Source organism: Plecotus auritus (assembly GCF_963455305.1).
Source record: "Plecotus auritus genome assembly, chromosome: 5".
Taxonomy (NCBI): domain Eukaryota; kingdom Metazoa; phylum Chordata; class Mammalia; order Chiroptera; family Vespertilionidae; genus Plecotus; species Plecotus auritus.
In genome coordinates this window covers 34,479,310-34,502,830 of record NC_137776.1, presented here as the reverse complement: position 1 = coordinate 34,502,830, position 23,521 = coordinate 34,479,310, and the positions used below count along the sequence as shown (strand labels likewise).

General features: G+C 42.5%; 2 protein-coding genes across 5 annotated transcripts in view; one reads left to right on the top strand and one right to left on the bottom strand.

The window, feature by feature from the left end:
* Positions 1-79: 79 nt before the first annotated feature.
* LOC308247922 (UDP-glucuronosyltransferase 1A6-like) overlaps positions 80-23,521 on the bottom strand; it is a 44,604-nt gene continuing 21,162 nt past the window's right edge. For 3 of the 4 annotated variants that reach the window (XM_080667769.1, XM_080667768.1, XM_080667767.1), the window contains exons 2-5: positions 5,521-5,652; positions 4,877-4,964; positions 4,382-4,601; positions 80-1,465 (exon numbers count right to left, since the gene is read on the bottom strand). In XM_080667769.1, the coding sequence (XP_080523895.1) occupies positions 1,168-1,465; positions 4,382-4,601; positions 4,877-4,964; positions 5,521-5,652 (738 nt within the window). In that variant the 3' untranslated portion in view covers positions 80-1,167. Of the gene's footprint in view, positions 1,466-4,381; positions 4,602-4,876; positions 4,965-5,520; positions 5,653-10,111; positions 11,015-23,521 lie in introns of those variants that run through there. The other variant, XM_080667766.1, reaches the window with a different exon arrangement.
* Positions 16,010-19,896, top strand: LOC308248002 (dnaJ homolog subfamily B member 3-like). The gene has a single exon (XM_080667912.1). The coding sequence runs from the start codon at positions 16,475-16,477 to the stop codon at positions 17,189-17,191; it is 717 nt and encodes a 238-aa protein (XP_080524038.1). The 5' UTR covers positions 16,010-16,474; the 3' UTR covers positions 17,192-19,896.

Here is a 23,521-nt window from a genome sequence, read left to right as displayed (position 1 = left end):
AACCATTGGTACGTTGTAAAGCTTTTTCCCACGGAAATAGTCAGGAATATGGGCTAAGACTTAGCTTTTTTTTTTTTTTAATAAAAGTGGATCCACGCAGTAGTTGTGGTTACATACATCCTTGTATATCTATGCAATAGAATAGTCCTTAGCCACTAAATACAAACGAAATGTTTCTATAAGACCTGGGAGAAAGTTTGTGATAGTGTGAAGTGGAGAAAGAATGCTAAACAACACTGCCAATATAGGGCATAGCTGTGATATTTTATGTGCACTTGCCAAAATAGCAACTGTGATTATTTCTGAGGATCTCAGGCAATTTTTATTTTCTTGTGTGTGTATGGGTACAACTCTGCATTTTTCAAATTTTCTGCCACTTTCATACATTACTTTTGTAATTGGAACATGTAATTTAACAATAAATAAAAGCAACACCAATGAAAAGAAGAATATCTAAGAAATAAAATTTATATAAATTTATTGATATGTTTTTAGTTGTGGGAAACATACATCCGAGAAAAATATACTAGCCAGACATTACACTTTGGGCTTTTATCAAATTCGGATCCATTTGGCACAAGCAATGGTTGTCCTTTCAAACACATTACCCATCAATTTCATACATCACTCTTTTCCCCCAAAGAAAGAAATCATACTTTGTTCTCCAAGGGCTCTGTGTCATTCATTCATTCAAGTACAAGGCACTAGGCTTTAAAGGAATAACTGTTTCCTTCTTTAAAGATGCAAAGTGATATCTGTGAAGTATAGGAATAAATTAGGACCTGCCATTATTACTGAAGGAATTGATCACAACAGTCTATAGAAGCCAGATGATGTTAGAACTGTCAGCTGAGGCGGGGACAGCGGTGGTTCCCAAACAGACGCCATTTCTGAGTAAGAAAAGTAATGCAGAGTGAAGGAGGGACCTTGCAGCCCCCTTGGCAAGTCCTTTGAAAGGTAGCAAATATAGTCCAGATTAAAGGTATTGAAGGGGGCTGAAACATTTTCCAATATTTCTAACTACCGGTGTGACTAGCAATTAAATTATTTTTATTAAAAAAAAAACACTCTGTGGTGTCTAACTTACAGTAAAGTATTTCTTCAATGAGCATAACATGCATTTAACACTGACTGCAAATTTGGATCACCTCATTTTTCACCCATTTCTCAGTGTGCCTTGGATTTGTTAGATTTCTTAACTCGCTTTTTCTTCCCAAAGCATTTGTGGCAGCCGAAGGCACAGCATTTATAGACAACAAAGGCAACTCCCAGCACAATGGCCAAGAGGAAGCCAATCACGTCCAGAGAATGGTACTGGTACCAGGTGAGGAGGTGGGCCGCAGGGCGCAGATGTGGGGCTCCCTTGTGCCTCATCACGAACTCCACCCAGAACACAGCCAGGTCCAGTGGCTCAATGGGGCGGTCCTTGTGGAGGCTGGAGAGGCGCATGATGTTTTCCTTGTAGCTAAACACAAAGACAGTTAGGTTAATGCCTGGAACATCGAAGGCAGTGAACTAACCTCCCTTTATGCTTGCATGCTTGCTTCCAGTGAGAAGCGCTACCTGGTTTTTCCAAACTTGGTAGAGAAAATGTATCTCTATTATAAATAGCAAACACACACACACACACACACACACACACACACACAATATTCTTTATTGAAAGAGAGAAAAAAAGAGAGGTGGGGTAAGAGAGAGAGAAGGAGGGAGGGAGGGATGGAGGGAGAAGAGAAGAGAGGAGAAGAGAAGGGTACTGGAAGCCAAAATTACAATTTTAAATTGTTTGAAACCTGCATGTTACTTTTCTTCTTTTCTTTTTGGTGATATTTTTGTAGGAAATTAATTATATGTTGTTTATAGTAAGATAAAGGAATAAAGAAAAAAGGTCATGTCAGAAATTATGAATGATTTCTTGTTCAAATGTGTAAATAATCACATCTAGCCAAAGTAAAAGCCATTTTTAAGTGCCATCTCCAAGACAATGGTATACTGTCAACCTAATTGATCTAAATTTTGCATGAGGTTGTGTCTATGCAGCCTGTTAAAGCAAAATGGATTCCTGTGTATTTGGCACAGTGTTGATAGCTGAATCAGAACATCCAAATCCAAAATGGGTTAGAGATTTCAATGCTTAGTATACATGCACCAGGAGAAAAAAGAGAAGGAAGAGGAAGAGGAGGAAGAAAAGGAAAGGAAGCAAAAGAAAAAGGGAAGGAAAAAAAGAGAGGATAGATAAAAAAGCACTTCTATTCAGAAACAATTATGATCATTGCTGTCCTTAATCGTGTCTGTCATTTTATTTGGATATATTACTATCTCTATATATAAAAGCCTAAGCGACCATCGCAACCGAAACAACCAAACGGATGACCGAACATACTGCGTGGGGTGACCAGGCTGGCAGGGGGGTTAGTTAGGGATGACCAGACAACTGAGCAGCAGGCTGTGTGGGGCAACAAGGCTAGCAGGAGGATTAGTGAGGGACGATCAAATGACTAAGCAGTGGGCTGCATGGGGTGACAAGGCTGTTGGGGGGACAGTTGGGGGTGACCAGGCCAGCAGGGTGCAGTAAGGGGCGACCAGGCCGGTGGAGGGTGCAGTAAGGGGCGACCAGGCCGGCAGGGGTGGCAGTTGGGGGTGACCAGGCCAGCGAGGGGGGCAGTTGGGGGTGACCAGGCCAGCAGGAGGGAGCAGTTAGGGGCAATCAGGCAGGCGGGCAGGTAAGCATTTAGGAGCCAGTGGTTCTGGATTGTGAGAGGGATGTCCAACTACCAGTTTAGGCCCTATCAGGCCTAAACAGGCAGTCGGACATCCCCTGAGGGGTCCCGGATTTGAGAGGGTGCAGGCTGGGCTGAGGGGACTCCCCCACCACCCCCTTGCATGAATTTCGAGCACCGGGCCTCTAATAATGTACTATTAATATTGTGCCATAGTTCAGTTAAACATCTTTCTTGTATATAAAATTTCTCTTAAGCAGGACAGATTTCCTTGGACTTTCATTAATTCATTCAATATTTATTGAGCACCTGTTATGGCCTGGTTGCATAATCTTCTCTTTAAGCTTTTTCCAATTTTTTTTTATATCATGTAGGTACCCTCTAAGCTTAGAGTGTTGGAAGTATGGAGATTCACAACCAGATAGATGGCTCAACAATGAATAGAAAAAGATTATTAATAACTTGAGATGGATTAGTGTTTTGAAAAAGCAATAATGTACTAAAGAACTTCTACCAAGACATTTTTAGGTTTCAAGTAGGTATCTATACCACTGAACAAAAGATCAAAATAATACTACTAGTGTGAACATAGAAAATAAATTTCATGAGCACGTGGAGAGAAGTTGGGTCTTAATTGTACTGATGTGTGAGTAGCACGGTGTAACCCTGACAAGCCAGGCTTCCAGAAGCAGCAAAATATAATGAAGGGATGCCAACCACAATACTCTGGGTAGTTTGTCACCCACCACACTGGGCACTTTGCCCTGGGGTTCTGTGAGTGTTTCTTTTTTATCTGCTGGCATTACTCTCTCTCTCTCTCTCTATCTCTACCTCACGCACATGAGCGCTATCATCTCCCCGCCTTTTTCCCTTGTCCAGGCTCAGTGTGTGTGTCCTATATCCTCCTATCTGAACACACTCCCAGGTTTCACATCTGTCCTCTTGCCTGATGTCTTTCCTGAAATGAAGCAATTACAGGTGAAAGCTCTTGACACTCTCATAGGCAGGCATGCACACACACACACACATGCATGCATTCACACATGCAGAAATGTAGTTGCACACACATTGTTAACTGTTGGATGAAATCTACCTCTAGGCATCAATAATTTCCATAATGTTTTACTCAGCCTATTACTAGGGAGCTTGACAGCCGTACAATAAATTTCATGTAGAGACTATTTGATCTGATGGCTTTTGCCTTTTGAATCATCTTCAGCCACATTTGAGCAAACGTGTCTTCATTTTTTATTATTTGCCTTTTATTATAAGTGATTTCACATGAGCCCCCATTTATAAATCCCCATGGACAAAATTTCACACAGATTTCAGTGCTGGGAAAAGCTGTACTTTGAAGCACCTGGTTTGTTTTTATTTTATGGACACTATGCTTCCTTAATGGAATATTTCTCTCTCTGAAGGAACTTATAGATCAGGCATCTATTATGGTGACATTATTTTTTAAATTAAGTTTTAAATTTATGAGAGAAAATAATATTTAAAATCATTCCCATGATTCTATAGGAATCAATCATGCTTTTATAAAATGAATAATAATCCCAAATGACCTTACTTATAAATAGATTTTCATGTATTTGTTTGAATAATTACTGTGAATGGAAGGGCAAAACACAAGCAGTAGTCCTCTGTACCTTCTCTCTTACCTCTTGTCATTGATGACAGTTTTGAGGGCATTTTCTAAATCTTCAGAAGTCATTTCCAGGACGTTCAAGGACACTCCTGCTCCCCGGGTCTCCATGCGCTTTGCATTGTCCATCTGATCGCCGAACAGGGGCAGCATCACCATCGGAACGCCGTTGCATATTCCTTCATAGATACCATGGGAGCCAGAATGTGTGATAAAGGCACGAGTCTTCGGGTGACCTGGGAAGCAAAGAGGGAAGGATGCCAGTGGTCAAGTCTCTGAGTGTCACATTCTGGCATCACTAGGTTGTGAAAGCACTCAGTGCTGTCCGCAGTGTCCCTTATAGAAGTTTGCAGAAGAGAATGTGGCTGAGATGCCCTGCTGGGTAAAAAGCAGTGTGGAATATGGTGGCCATAACATTTTCCAGCTAAATAATCCCTTAGAATGGCCGAGCCTAAGCCACTTTCTTAATTTAACTTTGGTTTGACCTACACATCAAATCCTCTCCACATACCGAGCAGATCATTTTGGGGCAGCCACTTGACCAGGATTGTATTCTTCGCAAGATTCGATGGTCGAGTCCCAGTGTACCGCCACAGCACCTTACAGACAAGAAGAGGGTTTAAAGACCAGAGTATGATTTTTTTATAAAGACTGCTATAGTAGCTAGAAAGTAGAGTCTTCAGAAAGAGCATGACTGCCGGAGGGGGGGGGGGGGGGGATGAGGGAGGTAGTAAATAAGAATTTGTGAAAATTCATTAAGCTATATATTTATGATTTTTGTACTTTTCTGCACTCCACGGGACAGTCTACTTAATAAATGAGTGGATGCAGAACTATAATTATACACCGTTGTCCTAACTAAAAGCTTTTTGGAGAAATATTCTTATTTAATATGAAGAAACAATATCCTATTTATTTTATTTTTAAAATAGATTCTCCTTGAGTCTCTTAGAGAAAATGAGACGTCCAAGTGAAGTGGACCATAGTTTAACAGAGTAGTTAAGAGTGGAATTGCAAAAAAGAAGAACTTGGGATTCACAATTGGGAAGTGGCAGGGGAAACCCAAGTCTAAAGTCCAACTCAGAGAATTAATTCAGAACTGGAGGCCTGGGGTTACAGCTCTTATGAAGATAGAAAAGTTTAGCATCTCCTTACTGTCTGAGGTATTTTGCCCAAAGCATCAGCAATTTCCATGGCTTTCTTCTCTGGAATATCCGAGACCATTGAGCCCAAAGAGAAAACCACAATTCCATGTTCTCCAGAGGCATTTACATAGGCTTCAAACTCCTGGAGCCAAAAGAGAAATTCCCAGTTAATGTTTTCTTGTATTCTTTGGGTAACTGCATACATTAAGGTGTGACTCAGATATCTTCAAGGGGTGTGTGTGTGTGTGTGTGTGTGTGTGTGAGAGAGAGAGAGAGAGAGAGAGAGAGAGAGAGAGAGAGTATTAGTGTGTGGTACAACACCTCTTCCTGCCTGACTCCTTTTCAAAAGGAGAGAGGCTTCTTGCTCACAGGTTTCAGTGCTGAGTTACCTCTTGGGTTCTTTGAGAGGTAGAACCCAGGTAATGTGCTAATTCTCCAAAAGGAAAGCCACCAGAGATAGGACCAGATCCACCTCCCCAGGACTTGGGCAGCTGGGAAGTTTGGGAGAGAGCAGGCTTCGGGGAAGGGGGCAGAGGAGGGAGCAGGAATGAAGACAGGTAGCTAAGTGGGCATCACAGCAAGAGGAGGGAGCGTTTCAGCTGTGAACAAAAACACGGGGGAGAGGAAAGCTGTTCAAAGAGGATTCAGAAAGCTTCTATGGACTCTAAAACTCCTTCACTTCCCCTTTAAGAAAGTCTATAGTAATGGTCTGTATTGTTTTTCAAGGCTTCTGGAATATTCTTTGTATGGAGAAAGAATGAATAGAGTAAAAGCACAAAGCTACAGAGTGTTAAGGATTAGGCTTACAAGGAGAAAGCACATAGAAGACAACCTTTACAATGCTTGCTTCCCCCATAGCCGATAGCAGAGTCTTCCACACGGTAGCCAGTCGTTTGGATGATTAAATATCATATTCATGTCAACTCAGTGCTGAAATGTAACCAATCAGCCTTGCATCTTTCCACCTTTCCTGGAGAAGAGCTTTCTAAAGAGTGCAAATCAACTTTCCTGCTTTAGCAAGAAGAATATGCAGAAATATGTTGGACCCTATCTTTGCTATAAGGTCCTCCATAAGTCTGAGAGATACAAAGTGAGGGACGGGAACCCTGACCAATTGTGCACCCGTGATCTGAGCCCCTTCTGTGCAGTTCAAAAAACAGCAAGGGCATAGGAGTCAACCGTGGTTACTAAAGCCACTGTGGGGAGGATGAACAGGCACTAAGTCCCAACCCACCCAGCAAAGGACTCTCATTGACTGCTCATGTCTTGTTCCAGAAGCTGATTCCTTATAGCAACGTGTCCATCACTATCATCAAAGGAAGGTCACACCAGAAGGTCACTCAACTGTCTCGAGGAAAGGAAACCGTCTGTGTGTATAGGGGTGAGGAACAGTGATGGCAGAAGTTTCCAACTAGTAAATTGATGATGGATTACAACCTATCAAAGACCTAACCCTAAAATAATATGGAACTGATTTTAGAGATGGGTGTCAAACAAAAGCTCTGAAAGGATACAACAGTCAGAAGAATCACAAAATTAACTGGAAATAACAATGGTGGCCATGTCTCCAGAAAGAGAGTAAGGAAGCCCCTACGTTCAACCCTTGGCAATAATCTTCACTCAAATTGACCTGTGCCCAACCTTCAAAGCCAACTCCAGCTTTCACACGTACACGCATACATACACATACACACACCTGCACCCACATACATGAAAGCGTTCATATGCCACACTCACAGTGGCAATTCACTTAGAGGAAACAGATCAAGGCATAAATAAGATAATCCCCCCCCCCAACTGTAGGTTATTAATTATCTAATCAACCCCCTGAAAATCTCCAAATGGTTTACTAGTATATGTCTCCCAAGAATGTCAAGGGCATTAGTGAGATAGTGCAATGTAGCAGGGTTTTCCCAAAACTGAGGCGTTTCCTCAGGCATGGGACTTCTGGTGTTAAAACCTGAACAGTCCTGGTTAGACCAGGACATTGGGCACCCTGGATGTGAGATGTAGGAGACTTCTGACAGGGGTCAGCACACACAGTGTTCAGAGACTCCTGCCAAGCTTGATTCAGAGCATGACCAGTAAAGACACTGAGCAGCCTTCCTCCAAGGACACCCACTGTCTAGTCCCCAGACTCTGTTCCAGGCCTCTGGCTCCTAAAGCTTTGTCTCAGCCTTTTCCACTGGTCTCGTCTGAAAAGTCAAGGAGGCCAGCATCATCCTCTCCACCACCAGGCTGTATTTTTGCTTTGCAGCAAGCACATCCTGAAGATGCTTTTCCAAGGTCCTTCTTCCTTAAAAGATGTACCACAGCCCTCATTCCTGTGGAGATACAGCTCAGCTCCGAGCAACCATTACCTTCACTACTGAGTGAGACCACTCTTGTCTAGAAAGAAAATAATCTAATTACCCCTCCTTGCAAACCCTCCCACATTCACTCTGCAGCCAGCGGGGTGTGCTTACATTAATGGAACCCGTAGGACCATAAACACCCAAAGTTAAATATCACCACTGCCCGGAGTTTAAATGGCATGGAAGTTCATTGACAAATCACAAAGGCCAACTACACAGATTGTGTTATCATGGCCAAGTCCGTTCTATATCAGCTTTTATGGGATTTGATAGGTTTTGCCAAGTACGAGGTCCACCCTGTACTTGGCAAAACTTCCCCTAAACCTTGCTGCAATTTCAGACTCTGGAATAGCCAAAGAGTGGAGCAACGTGTTTGTTAACTGAAAATAACCCTTGATTCCCTCACCCCTGATCACTGCTGAAGTGAAAGTACTTACTGGCTCCAATGTGGCCTTTAAACCAATTCCTTACTTTGGCTGAGAGTTTAGTATTTTTAGTTCCAGGCTTTTATTAGATTTTTCCCTTCCAAAATGTCTTTTGTTTTGTAAGAACCCTTATAAGCACTTAGCATGTTGGAAACATGTCACTTTATCATTATTCATTCAGACTCACCTGCAAATACCAGTCTTTCTTCTCCTCACCATCTTCAAGTCTTTATTCTGATTTTTTGTTTAGTTATATTCCCCAGACCCAAAATATATGTATGAATATCATCTCTGAATCTCTACATGTCCACGAAGACAGTCCCTCGCCCTCAGAGGGGTATGACATCTTGGAATTCTTGCATTCTATTCCTTTGCTCTCAATGCTATTCTACCATCTTTTGTCTTTCAGACATTCCAAAGGTATGTCTAATGCCAGGCTGTACTTTCTCTGAGGACTCTCTTTATTGAACAAAGGTTTTATCTTTACTCTTGAAGCTCAGGACTTTTATCAAGAGCATTGGGAATAAGACAGTATCCTCTAGAGCATTGGTCAGCAAACTCATTAGTCAAACTCAGAGCCAAATATCAACAATACAACGATTGAAATTTCTTTTGAGAGCCAAATTTTTTAAACTTAAACTTCTTCTAATGCCAATTCTTCAAAATGGATTCGCCCAGGCCATGGTATTTTGTGGAAGAGCCACACTCAAAGGGCCAAATAGCCGCATGTGGCTCGCGAGCAGCAATTTGCCGACCACGGCTCTAGAGAAATGGAAGTGTAGAGTATGTAGACCCCAAGAAAAACAATACCTACTGAGAAAGGCTCCAGGTTGCTAACTGGGCTCAAATTTACAAAGAGCCTAGCAGCTGTTTCTAAACAGGGCTCTCTCATGCAAACCTTGATTCAAGAAGAAGCCTGCACTAAGCTGCCTGCCTCCCACACTGAACTACCTGCTTGCACAGTGTTTCTGAAATCCTATTTCAACCTATAAAACTGAGACTTTCCCTGTCCAATTGAAGCTGCGCAAGTATATGCCCCTCATCAACATCTTCACCTATGGGGAGGCTCCATTCTAACCAATCAGGACAGTGATTTTTGGACTATTCAAACTACAAGGATTTGGATTCCTCATTTGCATGTGGACAGACCAATCTGGGACTAGGCGCAGTACTTCTCTACATATGCCAGCTCCCCTCTGGCTCAGAAAATGCATTTTCCCTTTCCACCAAAGACTAAAAAAGCAGACTATGGCTCTTCCCCACCCCCTCCCAAAGATTCTCCCCAGAGCAGAGCTGGCCCACAGAGCAGAACAAAGCAGAGAGCACAGTAGAACTGTCTAGCTAGAGAGGGGCCTTACCTGAGGTCCTCCTTGCAGCCCTGCTGTTTCCTAATTGAGCTATAACACTATTCAGCTACTCCACAGCTGTGCTGTATCACAACTGAGCTGTTTGCACTGCCCCAATTAAAGGCCAGGTAGTCCTATACACTTTTGTTCTCTGCAAGGAACCCTGAACCCAGTGCTCTGGGCATATGGCATTTAATCCTTATTGCCTCTCATTGATGACAATCCACTGGAGCCCACAGAATAAAATGCCCCAGGTATACTTTCCTAAAGCCTCAGATCCAAAGGAAAAACTGAGAAGATGACTCCAAAGACTGATATAAATTACAACTCAACCTAGGAAACTTGCAAGCTAGAAGTCAACACAAGAGGGCATTTGAAACTAGGCATGCTCATTCAGGATCTATCTGTGGCAAGTTCATCTACCCAAAGTACTTGTGAGCTTATAGGCTTGTAAAGTTCCCACTCAAATTACACACCTGGGATAATGGTTTTTTGTTAGCGCAGTTGATCCCACCAATAAAAACCATATTGGGCATGATGGGCCTGGGGGTAAACTTCACAAAGTCCGTTCTGAAAAGCCAGATAGATGCAGAGCTCATAAGGTCCTCGACAGTCACATCTTTCTGAAGGACTTCCGAAGCCAGTTGCCCATACGGTGAATAAACCACATTGCACATAAAGTTCTCTGTCAAGGCAATGAGCATGTTCTTCACCCGCTGCAGGAAGGTCATGCGATCTGGGTTAAATGACAGAGACCTGGGCACGTAGGACGGTGGGTTGGGGCTCTGGGTACCCTGAGAGTCCAGACTGCACGGCAGTGCATTCAGGAAGAACACAACAGGCAGAGCCAGATACCTGGCCACGATAGCACCACAAGGAAGGAAAGGGTCAGTCAACACAGCATCGAAGCTGCTTTCGGTCAGGGAGGTCATCAGCTCCTTGTTGTGCAGTAGATGGGAGCACCCCGACAATAACAGAGCTGAGTCCTCTTTGACCTTCTTGTAAGTTTTGATCAGACGCTGCAAGAAAGACTGCTTCTCAAATGCATTATGCCCAACGTCAATAAAAGATGCTACCAAGTCCTCCCTTCGGAATGGCACGGGGTAGGTCTTCAAGGTGTAAAACGCTCCTTCTCTAATGTGCACCGAGGCTTCAGGCGCCAAGACCACGATGTCATGCCCCCGCTGCTGCAGCTGCTGGATGACCCCGCTAAAGCTTAGCCAGTGGCTGCCATCCATGGGGACCAACAACAGCTTCCCACCCTGGGACACAGCCAAGCTGAGCGCACACAGCAGCAGGCCCAGGACAAGCGGACGTGGGCCCCGGGATCCTGCCACCATGGTGCGCCTGCCTTTGCTACTGCCAAGACTGACTGAGGTTTGTTCGCTCCCACTTACAGGTTCCAAGAACCAATCTAATCAGCCAGTTAATGTTTGATTTTTGTTGCATGACTAGAGCTGTCATCAGTGAAAGACAGCAGGATATTTAATTTGAGCAATAAAATGGTTTCTTAATAGGCGACAACAGTTTTATAACTGGCTGAAGTTCTTTATCAACCGGTCAGATCACGTTCTGGAGTGAACAGAGAAGGCGAAACCTCTCCAGCACCTTTTACCCCATTCAATGAGCGTTCCCCAGGACAGAGCGAGTGTTGCCTGGGAGGAAAAATGCTATGCGGTGAAAAGGAGACCTCCTCTCCAGAAGTGAAAGAGAAAGCTGACTATGGTTTTCAGCAAGAAAAGAAAATGATGTTGCAAGCCCACCTTTGGCCCATGGAAACCTTTAAGAATGTCCTGCTCCACAGTTCAATCATCTTTGATTCATTCATCCAAAAGGATTTATTGAGTCCAGCACAGCGCTGGGCCTGGAGACTGCAGCAGAGATCCCCAAACACGAGTCTCCCGCCTCCTCTGTCAAGAGCGACAGATTAACAATTTAAACAGATAAAGCGACACATTAGAAGTTGTGAAAAAAAACTAAGGAGGAGTTGAATGCTGATGGGGTAGAGAATGGCAGGAAAGGAAAGCCCTTTGAGTACGTGGGCACAGAAGGCCCATTGCAGGACAGATCGGTATTCATTTGCAGAGGCAGTGAGAACAACTCTGTATATAGAAGGCTAATATAGATAAAATGAAACTTAAATTATACTCATCACACAGGCCCAGGGGCCAGGGAAAGGAAGATACTTTGGGAAATTCTGATGATCTTGTTGAAGCAAAGGGGAGAGGTGAGCAAAAATAATATGTATTTATTGAGCATGTACCATGTGCCACATAGGGTGCCAAGCACTTTACAACACATCTTCTGTAATCCTCTAGAATTGTCCTGTAAAGGCAGATACTATTATTCCTATTTTACAAACAAAGGCACTGAGGCTCAGAGAGACAAAGTGACTTGCCAGAATCCTGCATTTCCTAAGCTGCAGAGCTGAGACCCAGGCTGTGACAGCCAGAGCCTAGAGACCTGCTCTTTTTTCTTTTTTAGATTAGAACTATATACCATGTATTTATTAATATTTCGTAACTTAGTTTTACCCTATCAAATGGAGATCATAATAATTCTTTCTTAATATATTTCTTATTGATTTCAGAGAGGAGGGGAGAGGGATAGGGGGAGGGAGAAAAAGAAGGAGAGGGAGAGGGAGAGGGAGCTAGAAAATCAATGATGAGAGAGAATCATTGATCGGCTGCCTCCTGCATACCACACACTGGGGATCAAGCCCGCAACTGGGCCTATGCCCTGACCTGGAATCAAACCATGACCTCCTGGTTCATAGGTCGACGATCAACCACTGAGCCATGCCAGCTGGGCCATAATAATTCTTGAATGATTGTTAAAAGGTCTCCATCATAAAATATCAGTGAGTTATTATGCACACCACAAAGCTCTATTTTGATGATTATTTATATTATTAGTTATAGAATCACTGACAAGAAATCTATTTGAATCATTTCATTTAAAAAAGTGTTTATAAGTACATGTGTTTCTATCTCCAGAAATACCAACATTCAATGAAAAGTAAGATTATTGTGTACTCAAGAAGTATGGAAATGATAATAATATTTCTCTCTTTTTACCTGGTTAAAGAAAAGTATAGACACTATCACACATATACTATTAAATTGTTTTCTGGTCAGAAATAGTTTAATAAATACAAAATGAAATTTAGAAGATAAAATACGTAAAGGTCATCCAGAAATAAATATATTTACATGGAAATTTTTACTTATATGTATGGAGAGACCCTGCTCTTAACCACAATTCCCACTAACCTCCATTCAGATATTAGTATGTAAGGCCATGATTGAACTTTACAACCAATCAGAAGTCAGAAGTAAAGATGTGATCCCCATACTCATTACCCAATTGATATAAATGGAGAGAAGGCAGAGGGCAGGACTTTGGAACCAAGTAGAATGTGCTTACACAGCAATACCCAGTACTTCACCTGGTGCCCCAAAACAACAGGTGAAGGGTCAGGGAACAAATATGGTCATTGCCTAATAGAAATGCCCCTTCTGCAGAAAGGGCATATTGGAGTGCAGATAGAACTGAGTATCTCACTCTTTCCTTTGGGGATCCATTGCTGTTCTATACAACCCAAGAATGAAAGCACAGAGCCCAAAATTTTGACCATGAACAACAGTGGCCACCCATACTTGGGGGATCTGTTAGAAGAGTCATCATAAACGTGTAACTTTAAAGCTTTGGGGTCTTGTGGGGCATGTTCTCATTCTGGTACTTAGAGACTTAGAATCCCTTTTCCGTATACCACCATCCTTCCTCCACAAACCTCCAGTTTTGTATGTGCTTATAAATGAGTGCACCTGTTTGTATACCCACATGCACATGCACTCTGACGCTCCTCTGTTCCTCAAGCCCTCTCCATTCTCCAGGACCAAGTTTCTGGGTGAGGAGAAAAGAGGGAGCAATGCCTTGGCTCATTGGTGTGCCTTTATCTGCAATTCTGAAATGTGTACTCCAGTTTCAACATTAAAAGTAATAATTCTCCCAAGATCTCAATGTCATGAGAGTTCATCTGAGATTACATGGAGCCAAAGGGCGGTGAACACAGTCACCACTATAATGATTTTATGACTTCCCTGCATCACAAAGCACCGCCAAACTTTTGGGGGCCTCTGTGTACCTAGATGGTTTGGGACCCAACTCTGCCCAGGACTAGGGCATGTTGTTTACTAGTATGAATAGCAGGCAATCCACATTCACTCTCAAGAATTACAACCAAGAACCACTACAAAGCAATCCAGTAAAGCCCCTGCCCTAGAACCTGAGCAGACCTGACACACAAATCCATTGCTAGTTCTCCCACTCACCGAATATTTATGCAAAATGCTGGCCCTATGGGCACTATACTAGGAACTGGCGTCTGAAAACCAAGTTAGAAATAGTTGGTGCCTATGAGGAGGACTCCAGTGCACAAACAACCAGGCAATTACAGGGCAGGGTGAGTTGTGCCCTGGTGGGGGAGCAGGAGGGCCAAGGAAACACAGAGCAGGGCAGAGATGTGGTCTTGCTCTTGCAGAATAGGTTGTCTGTGAGAGAGTTCCTGGAATCCACTAGAAGATGATTTCTCTTTAAGCTGAAGCCAGTAGTTAAGAGACCCAACATTCCACCCACTCCTAGCTCTTTTAATGGAACCAGATTGGAGCTGTTTGTTGAAGCTCCTAAAGTAAAGAAGCTGCATAAACAAGTCTAAATAGTCTATGAGACCTTCCAGGGGAAGCAAATTGGTCTTCCTTGAATCTCTGTAGCATTTTGTTTTATTCTGCCTTGTATTCTTTAGCGGTTTGCATATCTTTCTCCGCTACTTGTGTATGTGCCTACCTATTTATCCATCTATATTGCTTACAGGTAGGATTTCAGCATCAGCTTTAGAATCACTCTCTTGCTCAAGTGCCAGTCTATGGTTTTGCAGACCTTCAGCACTCAGTAAATGTTTTTGTATAGATGTGACTTCCCTTCTCCCTTTTCTCTAGGCCCCATATCCAAGTAAGAAAGTACTGAAATCCAGATAATTCTACCACTGCCTCTCAGACCCAGCTGCATTGGTCCTGTTTCAGGGCTTCAGGACCTATCTGTGCCTTCTGATTCCTGACATCAGCTGCTTTTGCATGCTCCCACCCCACCATACCTCCGAAACCTTGGTCAACAGCTTCAGGGCCCAGAATAAAATTCACACTCCTCATCCTTGGCCTCAGACCTGGGAATGGACCCACCTGGCCAAGCTCATTGCTCCTCTCAAGCTCTTCCACTTGACCTCTCCCTCTGCCTCTTTCCCTGCAGCCATTCTGGATTACTCACTCTTCCACAAATATGCTTTGTAATTTCCCACATTGCTTTGTTCACAATGAACTCTACTCCCAATCAGCTTCTTATTACTGTTCATTTCATATGCTTACTAAGTGCCAGGTCCAAGCTTTATATTCAGTCTTTCAAAGTTAGCAGTTTGTTCTGGTGATATAGCACACACACCCTTTGAATCTACTACCTTTTATGGTCCTTCAACCCGGCCAGTGCCCTGGTGGGGGAGCAGTCTGGATGTGGAGAGTGGACCTAAGCCGTCAGGGACATCCTTAGCTTTGCCACGGAGGCGGGAGAGGCTCCTGCCACCACCGCTGTGCTCGAATCGGCTTCTGGCTGAGTAGTGCTCCCCCTGTGGGAGCCCACTGATCACAGGGGGCAGCTCCTGCTTTGAGTATCTGCCCCCTGATGGTCAGTGCGTGTCATAGGGACTGCCTGTTCGGTCAATTTACATATTAGCCTTTTATTATATAGGATATTAGAGAGTTCATTGGTTAATCATTTTCCTCTTAGAACTAAGTGACCTCTATTGGTGTTGTCTCACCATTTATCAAAGCAAAAAAATATAATCAGATGTCAAGAAAGGCCAAAAATAAAATCATGGTTGTGTTATAGCATTTTAGTGGAAATAATCACTGCATCCAAGTTTAGACACATCACTATAAACGCAGCCAGCAAGCTTCAATCATTTTGATATTGCTATGGGCACTATGGGGATCCCCAAAAAATTTTCAGGGGAATTTTGCAAAGTTAAACTTTTCTATAATCTAATATTGGACTTTTCCACTCTCATTCTTTCTTAAGTGTACAGGGGAGTTCCCGAGTGGCTTCAGGACATGCGATACAGCAAAAGATTGAATGCAGAAGCAGATATAAGAATCAAACTCTCTTGGACTAAGCCAGAGATATGCAAAAAAAATGTAAAATGATGCCATTCTTCACTAAATCTTGTTTTGAAAAAGTATTTTTTCCATAAAAATATGATTTATGATACCGTGTAATGGGTTTATTGTTATTGATTACTGAATTTTTTATTGTTTTAATTTCTAATGGAGTATTGCTAGATTGAACCCACATAAACGAAAGCCAATGGGTCCTGAGGCCAAAAAGTTGAATGGATGTCTAGGCAAACTATATGACTGTTCTTTAGCCCAGGGTTGGACTAAATTTACTCCAACTTTAACAAAAGTAATCTGCACAAGTTAACTTCCTCTCTTTTGTGCCCTATTTGGAGATTACAGATCAACTGGGGGCCCGGTGGGAGGAGCCTAAGTGGGTGGGGCCTCGACACCACAGGAAACACATCACAGAGCGCCTTGTAGGGCGTGGGAGAGGCCTAGCACTGCCTTCTGGGATGTGGCCTCGACCAATCAGGTGCGGGCCACGTCACAAGGGGCATACCTCCTGGACGGCCTCGCTGGGCACTGGGCTTGCACCCTGGGACAGCAGGCGTGCCCCTGCCTGTTTGGCCAGTGGCCCGTGGCCCGTGGGCCGTGGGCCGTGGCCGGCCGTCCAACATGGTGGACTACTACGAGGTGCTGGGCGTGCCCCGCCAGGCCTCCTCCGACGCCATCAAGAAGGCCTACCGCAAACTGGCGCTCAGATGGCACCCTGACAAAAACCCGGAGAACAAGGAGGAGGCGGAGAGGAGATTCAAACAAGTGGCCCAGGCATACGAGGTGTTGTCGGACTCCAAGAAAAGAGACGTCTACGACCGCTACGGCGAGGCGGGAGTGGAGGACGGTGGCGGCGGCGGCTGCGACGGGCCCTTCGAGGACCCCTTCGAATGTGTCTTTACCTTCCGCGACCCGGTCGAGGTCTTCAGGGAGTTTTTTGGTGGCCGGGACCCATTTTCGTTTGACTGGTTCAGAGACCCGTTTGATAACACTTTGGGAGGTCGGAGAAGCAGAAGCAGAGGGTCCTCACCCCTTTTACCCACCTTCAGTGAATTTTCAGCATTTGGTGGTTTTTCTTATTTTGATACAGGATTTCATTCCTTTGCTTCTCTGGGGAATGGGGGCCTTTCTTCCTTCTCCACGTCTTGTGGTAGTAGTGGTGGGATGGGTAACTTCAAATCCGTGTCAACTTCCACCGAAATCATTAATGGCAAGAAAACCACCACCAAGAGAATTATCGAGAATGGCCAAGAAAGGGTGGAAGTGGAACAGGACGGAGAGTTAAAGTCCCTGATAATAAATGGCAAAGAGCAGTTGCTGCACATTGACACCAAGTAATTCCAGACCACATTTCACTTAAAGCACATTGGGAGGAATAGCAGGACTTTTTTTTGGAGATTGCAAGTGAACTCTACTTTCAAAATAACTGTACTCAGCACTTTATAAACGGTTCAATGCCTATGCCTATTTGTTCTTATTGTTAGGACCACACTAATAGGACTTCTCTTTGTTTCTCTTTAAAACTGTTGCAAATGTCTGCATACACTTTGCTATTTATTAAACATAGTCCTGAGGCAGACGGTGTTAATTTCACACTAAGACAAAAATGTTCATCACAGCACCTAGAATGTGGCCTTTCCAAAATTTGAAATGTCAGCCAGGTAGTTTGCTCTGAAGTTAACACTGCCAAGTTACAATGACTTTATTTATTTATTTTTTTAGCACATAGTAGTAAAATATGAATATAGTAATAATACCTCTGCTTAAATTAAAGATGGTTTTTAGATCCATATGCATGCTGGTAGTAAGAGTTGATTGTTTAATATAACGTTAAGCCTAGGCTTTTGAAAAGTGATAAACATGGCAAAGTGGATGTATTCGTTTCCTAAGGGTGCTATAACAAATTACCACAAACGTGATGGCTTAAAAAGAAATCCACATTAAAGACTGAAGGAGTCTGAAATCAGTTTCACTGAACTTAAATCACTATTGGCAGGAACATGTTCCTTCCAAAGGCTGTGGGCAAATTAAGTGAATTTCTCACAGTCACGTGGTTGATTAATAACATGAGAACCATATTCAGTTCACTTGACTTAATAAAATAGTGATAGTGATGATTCAGATACATTAATGCAAATCTGATTGCTATCCTGGACCCAACTTGGTTCTATAATATGATAGATGGAAATGTGAAAATAATTTCTAAAAGGCTACGTAAAACTAACCCATTGCCATGCACAACATGTATCTCATATCAAATGAGGAGGATAAAAGCCAGGTTCTTGGGATACTGATTGGGTGAGGCAACATACACATGTCTGAGGGAGCAGCTTTTTGTTGGCACAGTCTGTGCCCCCCATGAAAGCCCCTTGGAGGTATGGTTGCCTTGGGATAGTCCATCACAGAGTGTGCCATTCCCCTGGTCATCTCCAAGGAAAGGCTGGCAGAAGGTATGAGAGCAAAAAACCACTGAACTAGACCAACTGAAAATGCAGCATGTATGAGAATGAGTTTGGTGCCCTTTAGTGCCCTTAAAGTTCAATCCCAATGGAATAACATGCAAACTACACAGCAGGAACATAGGTTCAGCCACCACTGTCCCACAGGGCACAGGGAGTCTGTTAAAACCACATCAAATAGACACCATATAAAAATACCAGAATAAAACAGAGCTTTTAAAAAAGGAGGTCATTTGCTTGCCAGGCAAAATAATGCCAGTGAAGACATTCCCGGAGTAATTTGCCAGAAAAGAGGGTTGGGGGAACATGGAGAGAGAGGATGTCAGGAGTTTTGAAGTGATCAGAATGGTACATAGTTTCATGGTAGATATGCCAATTAAGGGTTGACAATTACCACTCTGAAGAGGACAAAATAAGGGCATTTGTATCTACACAATTGGTTAAAGTAAGCCCCCATTGTTCAGTGCCAGGAAAGTCTTCCCTTGGGTCCAGCAAAGGTCTGGCATACCAGGTTCATTCATAGGTCATGGATCTTTAACAGCTCCAACTTGTTCTAATAGTTGAGGGTAAACATAGCATTGAGTTTTGATATATCCTGGATTGGTGCTCCTAAGTGGGGAGTTTCTCTTTTACAGAAATATTATTTCATTTAAATAATTTTCAAAATTGAAAATCTCTTAAAATTTCTGGGCTCAAAAAAATCAAACGGCTATCGATAACCTGTACGTCAATATTCATCTTTTTTTTAAAATATATTTCTTTATTGATTTCAGAGAGGAAGGAAGAGGTAGAGAGAGATAGAAACATCAATGATAAGAGAGGATCATTGATTGGCTGCCTCCCGCAACCCAGGCATGTGCCCTTGGCCAGAATCGAACCTGAGATCCTTCAGTCCGCAGGCCGATGCTCTATCCACTGAGACAAACTGGCTAGGGCAATATTCATCTTTTATTGAAAGGTTGAGTGGGCTTTCAGATCAGAAAAGAAGGCATTTTCTCTGTTGTCAAGATAACCTTCTCAAGTCCGCTATGGTGAGTCCCTTCATGGCATCATTAGCACCTTCCCACAGAGCACACCAGGCAGGGAGAGATATGTTCCTAAGAGCCCAAGCTACCCAGAGACCTGTGGCCACCTCAGCAGAATCCAAACAGCCAAACACTTCCGGGGCTGGAGCTTCACACCTGGTTTTAGTTCCACTTATCATACACAACAGAAAGCATTTGGAAGAGAGAATTCTCTCTTCAAATAACCATTAAAGGATCAGTCCTCTACCCCTGTAAATCCATTCTTCTGTCTCCAAACAGGGAGAGAGACCTTTCTCATCTTGGGAAATCATTCTCCCAACTGCCTACCTCTCTAGGAATTTCTAATTCCACTTTCTCATCCCGCTTTATCAATGAACACATAGTCCTTTCATTTCCTCTGCCCCCACTCTCCTTTAATCCCTTTCAGTATAACTTCAGTGACCAGCAATCTAGTGTGGCTACACTCTAGACACCATAGTTGGCAATGGCCTCATTAATGAAATAGCCTGTTCATCTTTGTTCCCACTGAGCTGAATTTTGGACTTTTTAGTAACTTATTGAACTCTTCCTCCTACTAATAGGCAGCTTGTAGTATACCCAATCAGAAATAAGCAGTTACAGTGGAGTTCTCTAAAGGGACCTCATTTTTTTTTTCCACTTAGAGGATAAGAATATTTCTGTAAGACCAGGGAGAGTGCTTCATTTGACATACCTACACTTGACAAAATTCAGAGGAATTCTTTACCTTGGAGCTTTATGAAAAAATTATTTGTTGAAAATAAGTACATTCATATCCTTGTGGGGGAATAGTAACTGACTTGAAATAAGCAAAAAATAAAATTTTTAAATGCACATCAAAAGCAAAAAAATCACAATTGATGCAGAAAGTAAAATCAGTGATACAAATATACTCTTTCAGAGATACTCTCCCATGATGCATCAGAAAAATAGAGGAGATAAACTTGAAGAGTAAGATGATAGTGACAGAGAATGGAAAATATAAATCTGTGGATGACAGGCATTCCCAAAGAAATCAGAACAAAAATTACAATATTTAGAGGAAAACTTGAAAGTTTTCAATAAGATCTGGTTTTAACTTTAGACTTACCATACATAGTAGGCACAAAAATGACCCTGTAAATCTGTCCATTTCTAATCCCTGGAACCTGCAGATATATCACCTGACATGGCAAAAGGACTTTGCATGTATGATTAAGTCAATGATCTTGAGATAAGGCAATTATCTTGGATTATCTGGGTAAACTCAATGTAATCACAAGAGTGCCTATAAGTGAAAAAGAGAGGGTAGGAGAGCAGAGATTTGAAGATGCTACACTGCATTTACATGGAAATGGAAAAGTGACAAGAATTCCCAAAGTAACAAATACTTGTTTAAAAAATGAAACAATGCAAAACAATGAATTTACACTAAGTGGGAAGAATAAAATCATATATATATACTAGAAGCCCGATGCACGAAGATTTGTGCTAGAATGGGCCTTCCTTTCCCTGGCTGCCGGCACTGCCTTTCCACTCCGGCCCAGCCCCGGAGCCACCTCTTTCCGCTTTGGCCCCGCCTTCCCATGCTGCCCAGAGGCCCTGAGCAACCTGCCCCGCCCTTGGTCTCTTGGTGCCTGTGTATGCAAATTAACCCACCATCTTTGTTGGGTTAATTTGCATACTCAGTCCCGATTGGCTGGTGGATGTCATGAAGGTATGGTCAATTTGTATCTTTCTCTTTTATTAGTGTAGATTGTGTGAATGATAGAAATTCTTACATCAAAAGAAACTATCAGAAGAGGGGAAATGTTATCAAAAATTCTCTAAGCAAACTTTTTAATGAAGTTTTTAAGTTAAAAAGATGACTTTACATATATGGCCATATGATTTTTGGCAAGGGTGGCAAACCCATTCAATGGCAAAAAGACAGTCTCAGCAAATATCACTGGGAAAAGTGGATATCCACATGCTGAAGAACGAAGTTGGACTCTTAGCTAGCACCATGTACAAAAATTAACTCAAGATGGATCAAAGACCTAAATATAAAACATAACTATAAAACTCCTAAAAGAAAACATAGGACAAAGGTCACAACATTGGATTTGGCAATGATTTTTGGATATAATAGCACAGGTAATGAAAAAGTAGACAAGTTAAACTTCGTGAAAATTTTAAAAATTCGTCCATCAAATGACACTATCAACATAGTAAAAAAGGCAACCCACAAGAATGGGAGAAAATATTTGCAAATCATTTTTCTGATAAGAGATTAATATCCAGAATATATAGAGAACTTCTAAAACTCAATGACATAAAAAAAAAAACATTCAAAAATTGGCAAAGGACTTAAATAGACATTTCTCCAAAGAAAACATACAAGTGGCCAATAAGCATATGAAAAATGCTCAACATCATAAATCATTATGGAAATGCAAGTCAAAACTACAAGTTACCACCTCACACCTATTAGGATGACTACTACAAAAAAAAAAGAAACGTGTTGGAGAAAATGTGGAGAAATCAAAAACCGTGTGCACTGTTAGTAAAATGCAAAACATGCAATCACTGTGGAAAATAGTATGGCAGTTCCTCTAAAAATTAAAAATGAAATTGCTATATAACCCAGCAATTCCACTTCTGGGGATAAACCTAAAAGATTTTAAAGCAGCGTCTTAAAGAGATATTTGTACACCCCTGTTCATAGCATCATTATTCACAGTAGCTAAAAGATGGAAGTAACCCAAGTGTCCATTGAAGGATAAATAGATAAGCAAAATGTGATATATCCATAATGAAATATTATCCATCCTTAAAAGGACAAGAAAGTCTATCATGTAGTACAGTTTAAATGAAACTTGAGGACATTATACTAATTGAAATAAGCCAGTTACATAAAGAAAATTCTGTATAATTCCACTTATATGAAGTACCTAAAGTAGTCAATTCCACAGAGAAATAAAGTAGAAGAATGGTGTTTACCAGGGACTACCAATCTTGCAACTATAGAATAAGCAAAAACTATTAAAATTCCAAATAGAAACTGATTAAAATTTAGTTAAATAGGGAATAGTTTAAGACATCTTTTTCAGAATTGGGCATGTTGAGTTATTTTAATAGAAAAATTAAAAATATAAATTTTAGGTGTTTCTATGGAACATTTACAAATATTGATCATATACCATCTATATATATAAAACCCTGTATGCAAACAGACCAAACGGCTGAACAACCGAACAAGCAGTTGCTATGACATGCGCTGACCACCAGGAGGCACACGTGGAACATGGTGTGCATCGGCAGCAGGCAGCAGAGCAAGGAACATGGCGGGCGTTGGCCGTAGTGGGATGGTGGAGCAGGTGAGTGGGGGCGCCAGACAAAGGTGGGGCGCCAGTCACTGTTATTGGGACGAACCTCTGGTGTTACTGAAAATTCTTTGCTCCCACGAGGCAGTACCGCCCAACACTCGCACCCGCTGCGGGCACCAAAGCCGCCGCTCGCACCTGCTGCCGGTGCCCAGCCCCAGTCCCAATTGCTCCGTGCCGTCAGTGGGTGCAAGTGGTTGCTGCCAGCCCCAATCACCCCTGAGGGTTTCTCCACCTCCCCCTGCTCCTGAAGGGCAATTGTGGCAGCAGCCACCACTCACAGCCACTGCTGGCACTGGCCCCAATTGCTCTGCACTGTCAGTGGGTGAGAGTGGGGCTGGCACCATCAGCATGTGGGAGTGGAAGCAGTGGGAGTGGGGCTGCCCGAAGACAGGGGACCAGGGGCGGCAGCGGGAAGGGTCGGGAGGGGGCACTAAGGTTGGGCTGAGACCCACCCCTGTGCCCACCACAGCCTCGCAGCCCACAGTTCCTTTCAAGGTGCATAAATTTGTGCACTGGGCCCTAGTCTGATATAGTAGCCACTGGTAATACATAACTATTGAACATTTGAAATGTGGCTAATCCAAATTGAAATATGCTACAAGTATAAAATTTTGAAAATTTAGTGTTGGACAGAAAAGAGTAAAATATCTCATTAATAATTTTATATAGAGAATATGTTGAAAGAAAATGTTTTGGATATATTTGGTTAAATAAAGTACAATAAAACTAATACTTTATTGCTTCTTTTTAAACATGCCAACTAAAAAATTTTAAATGATACACCTGCCTTGCATTATATTTCTCCTCAGTTTCTTCTAA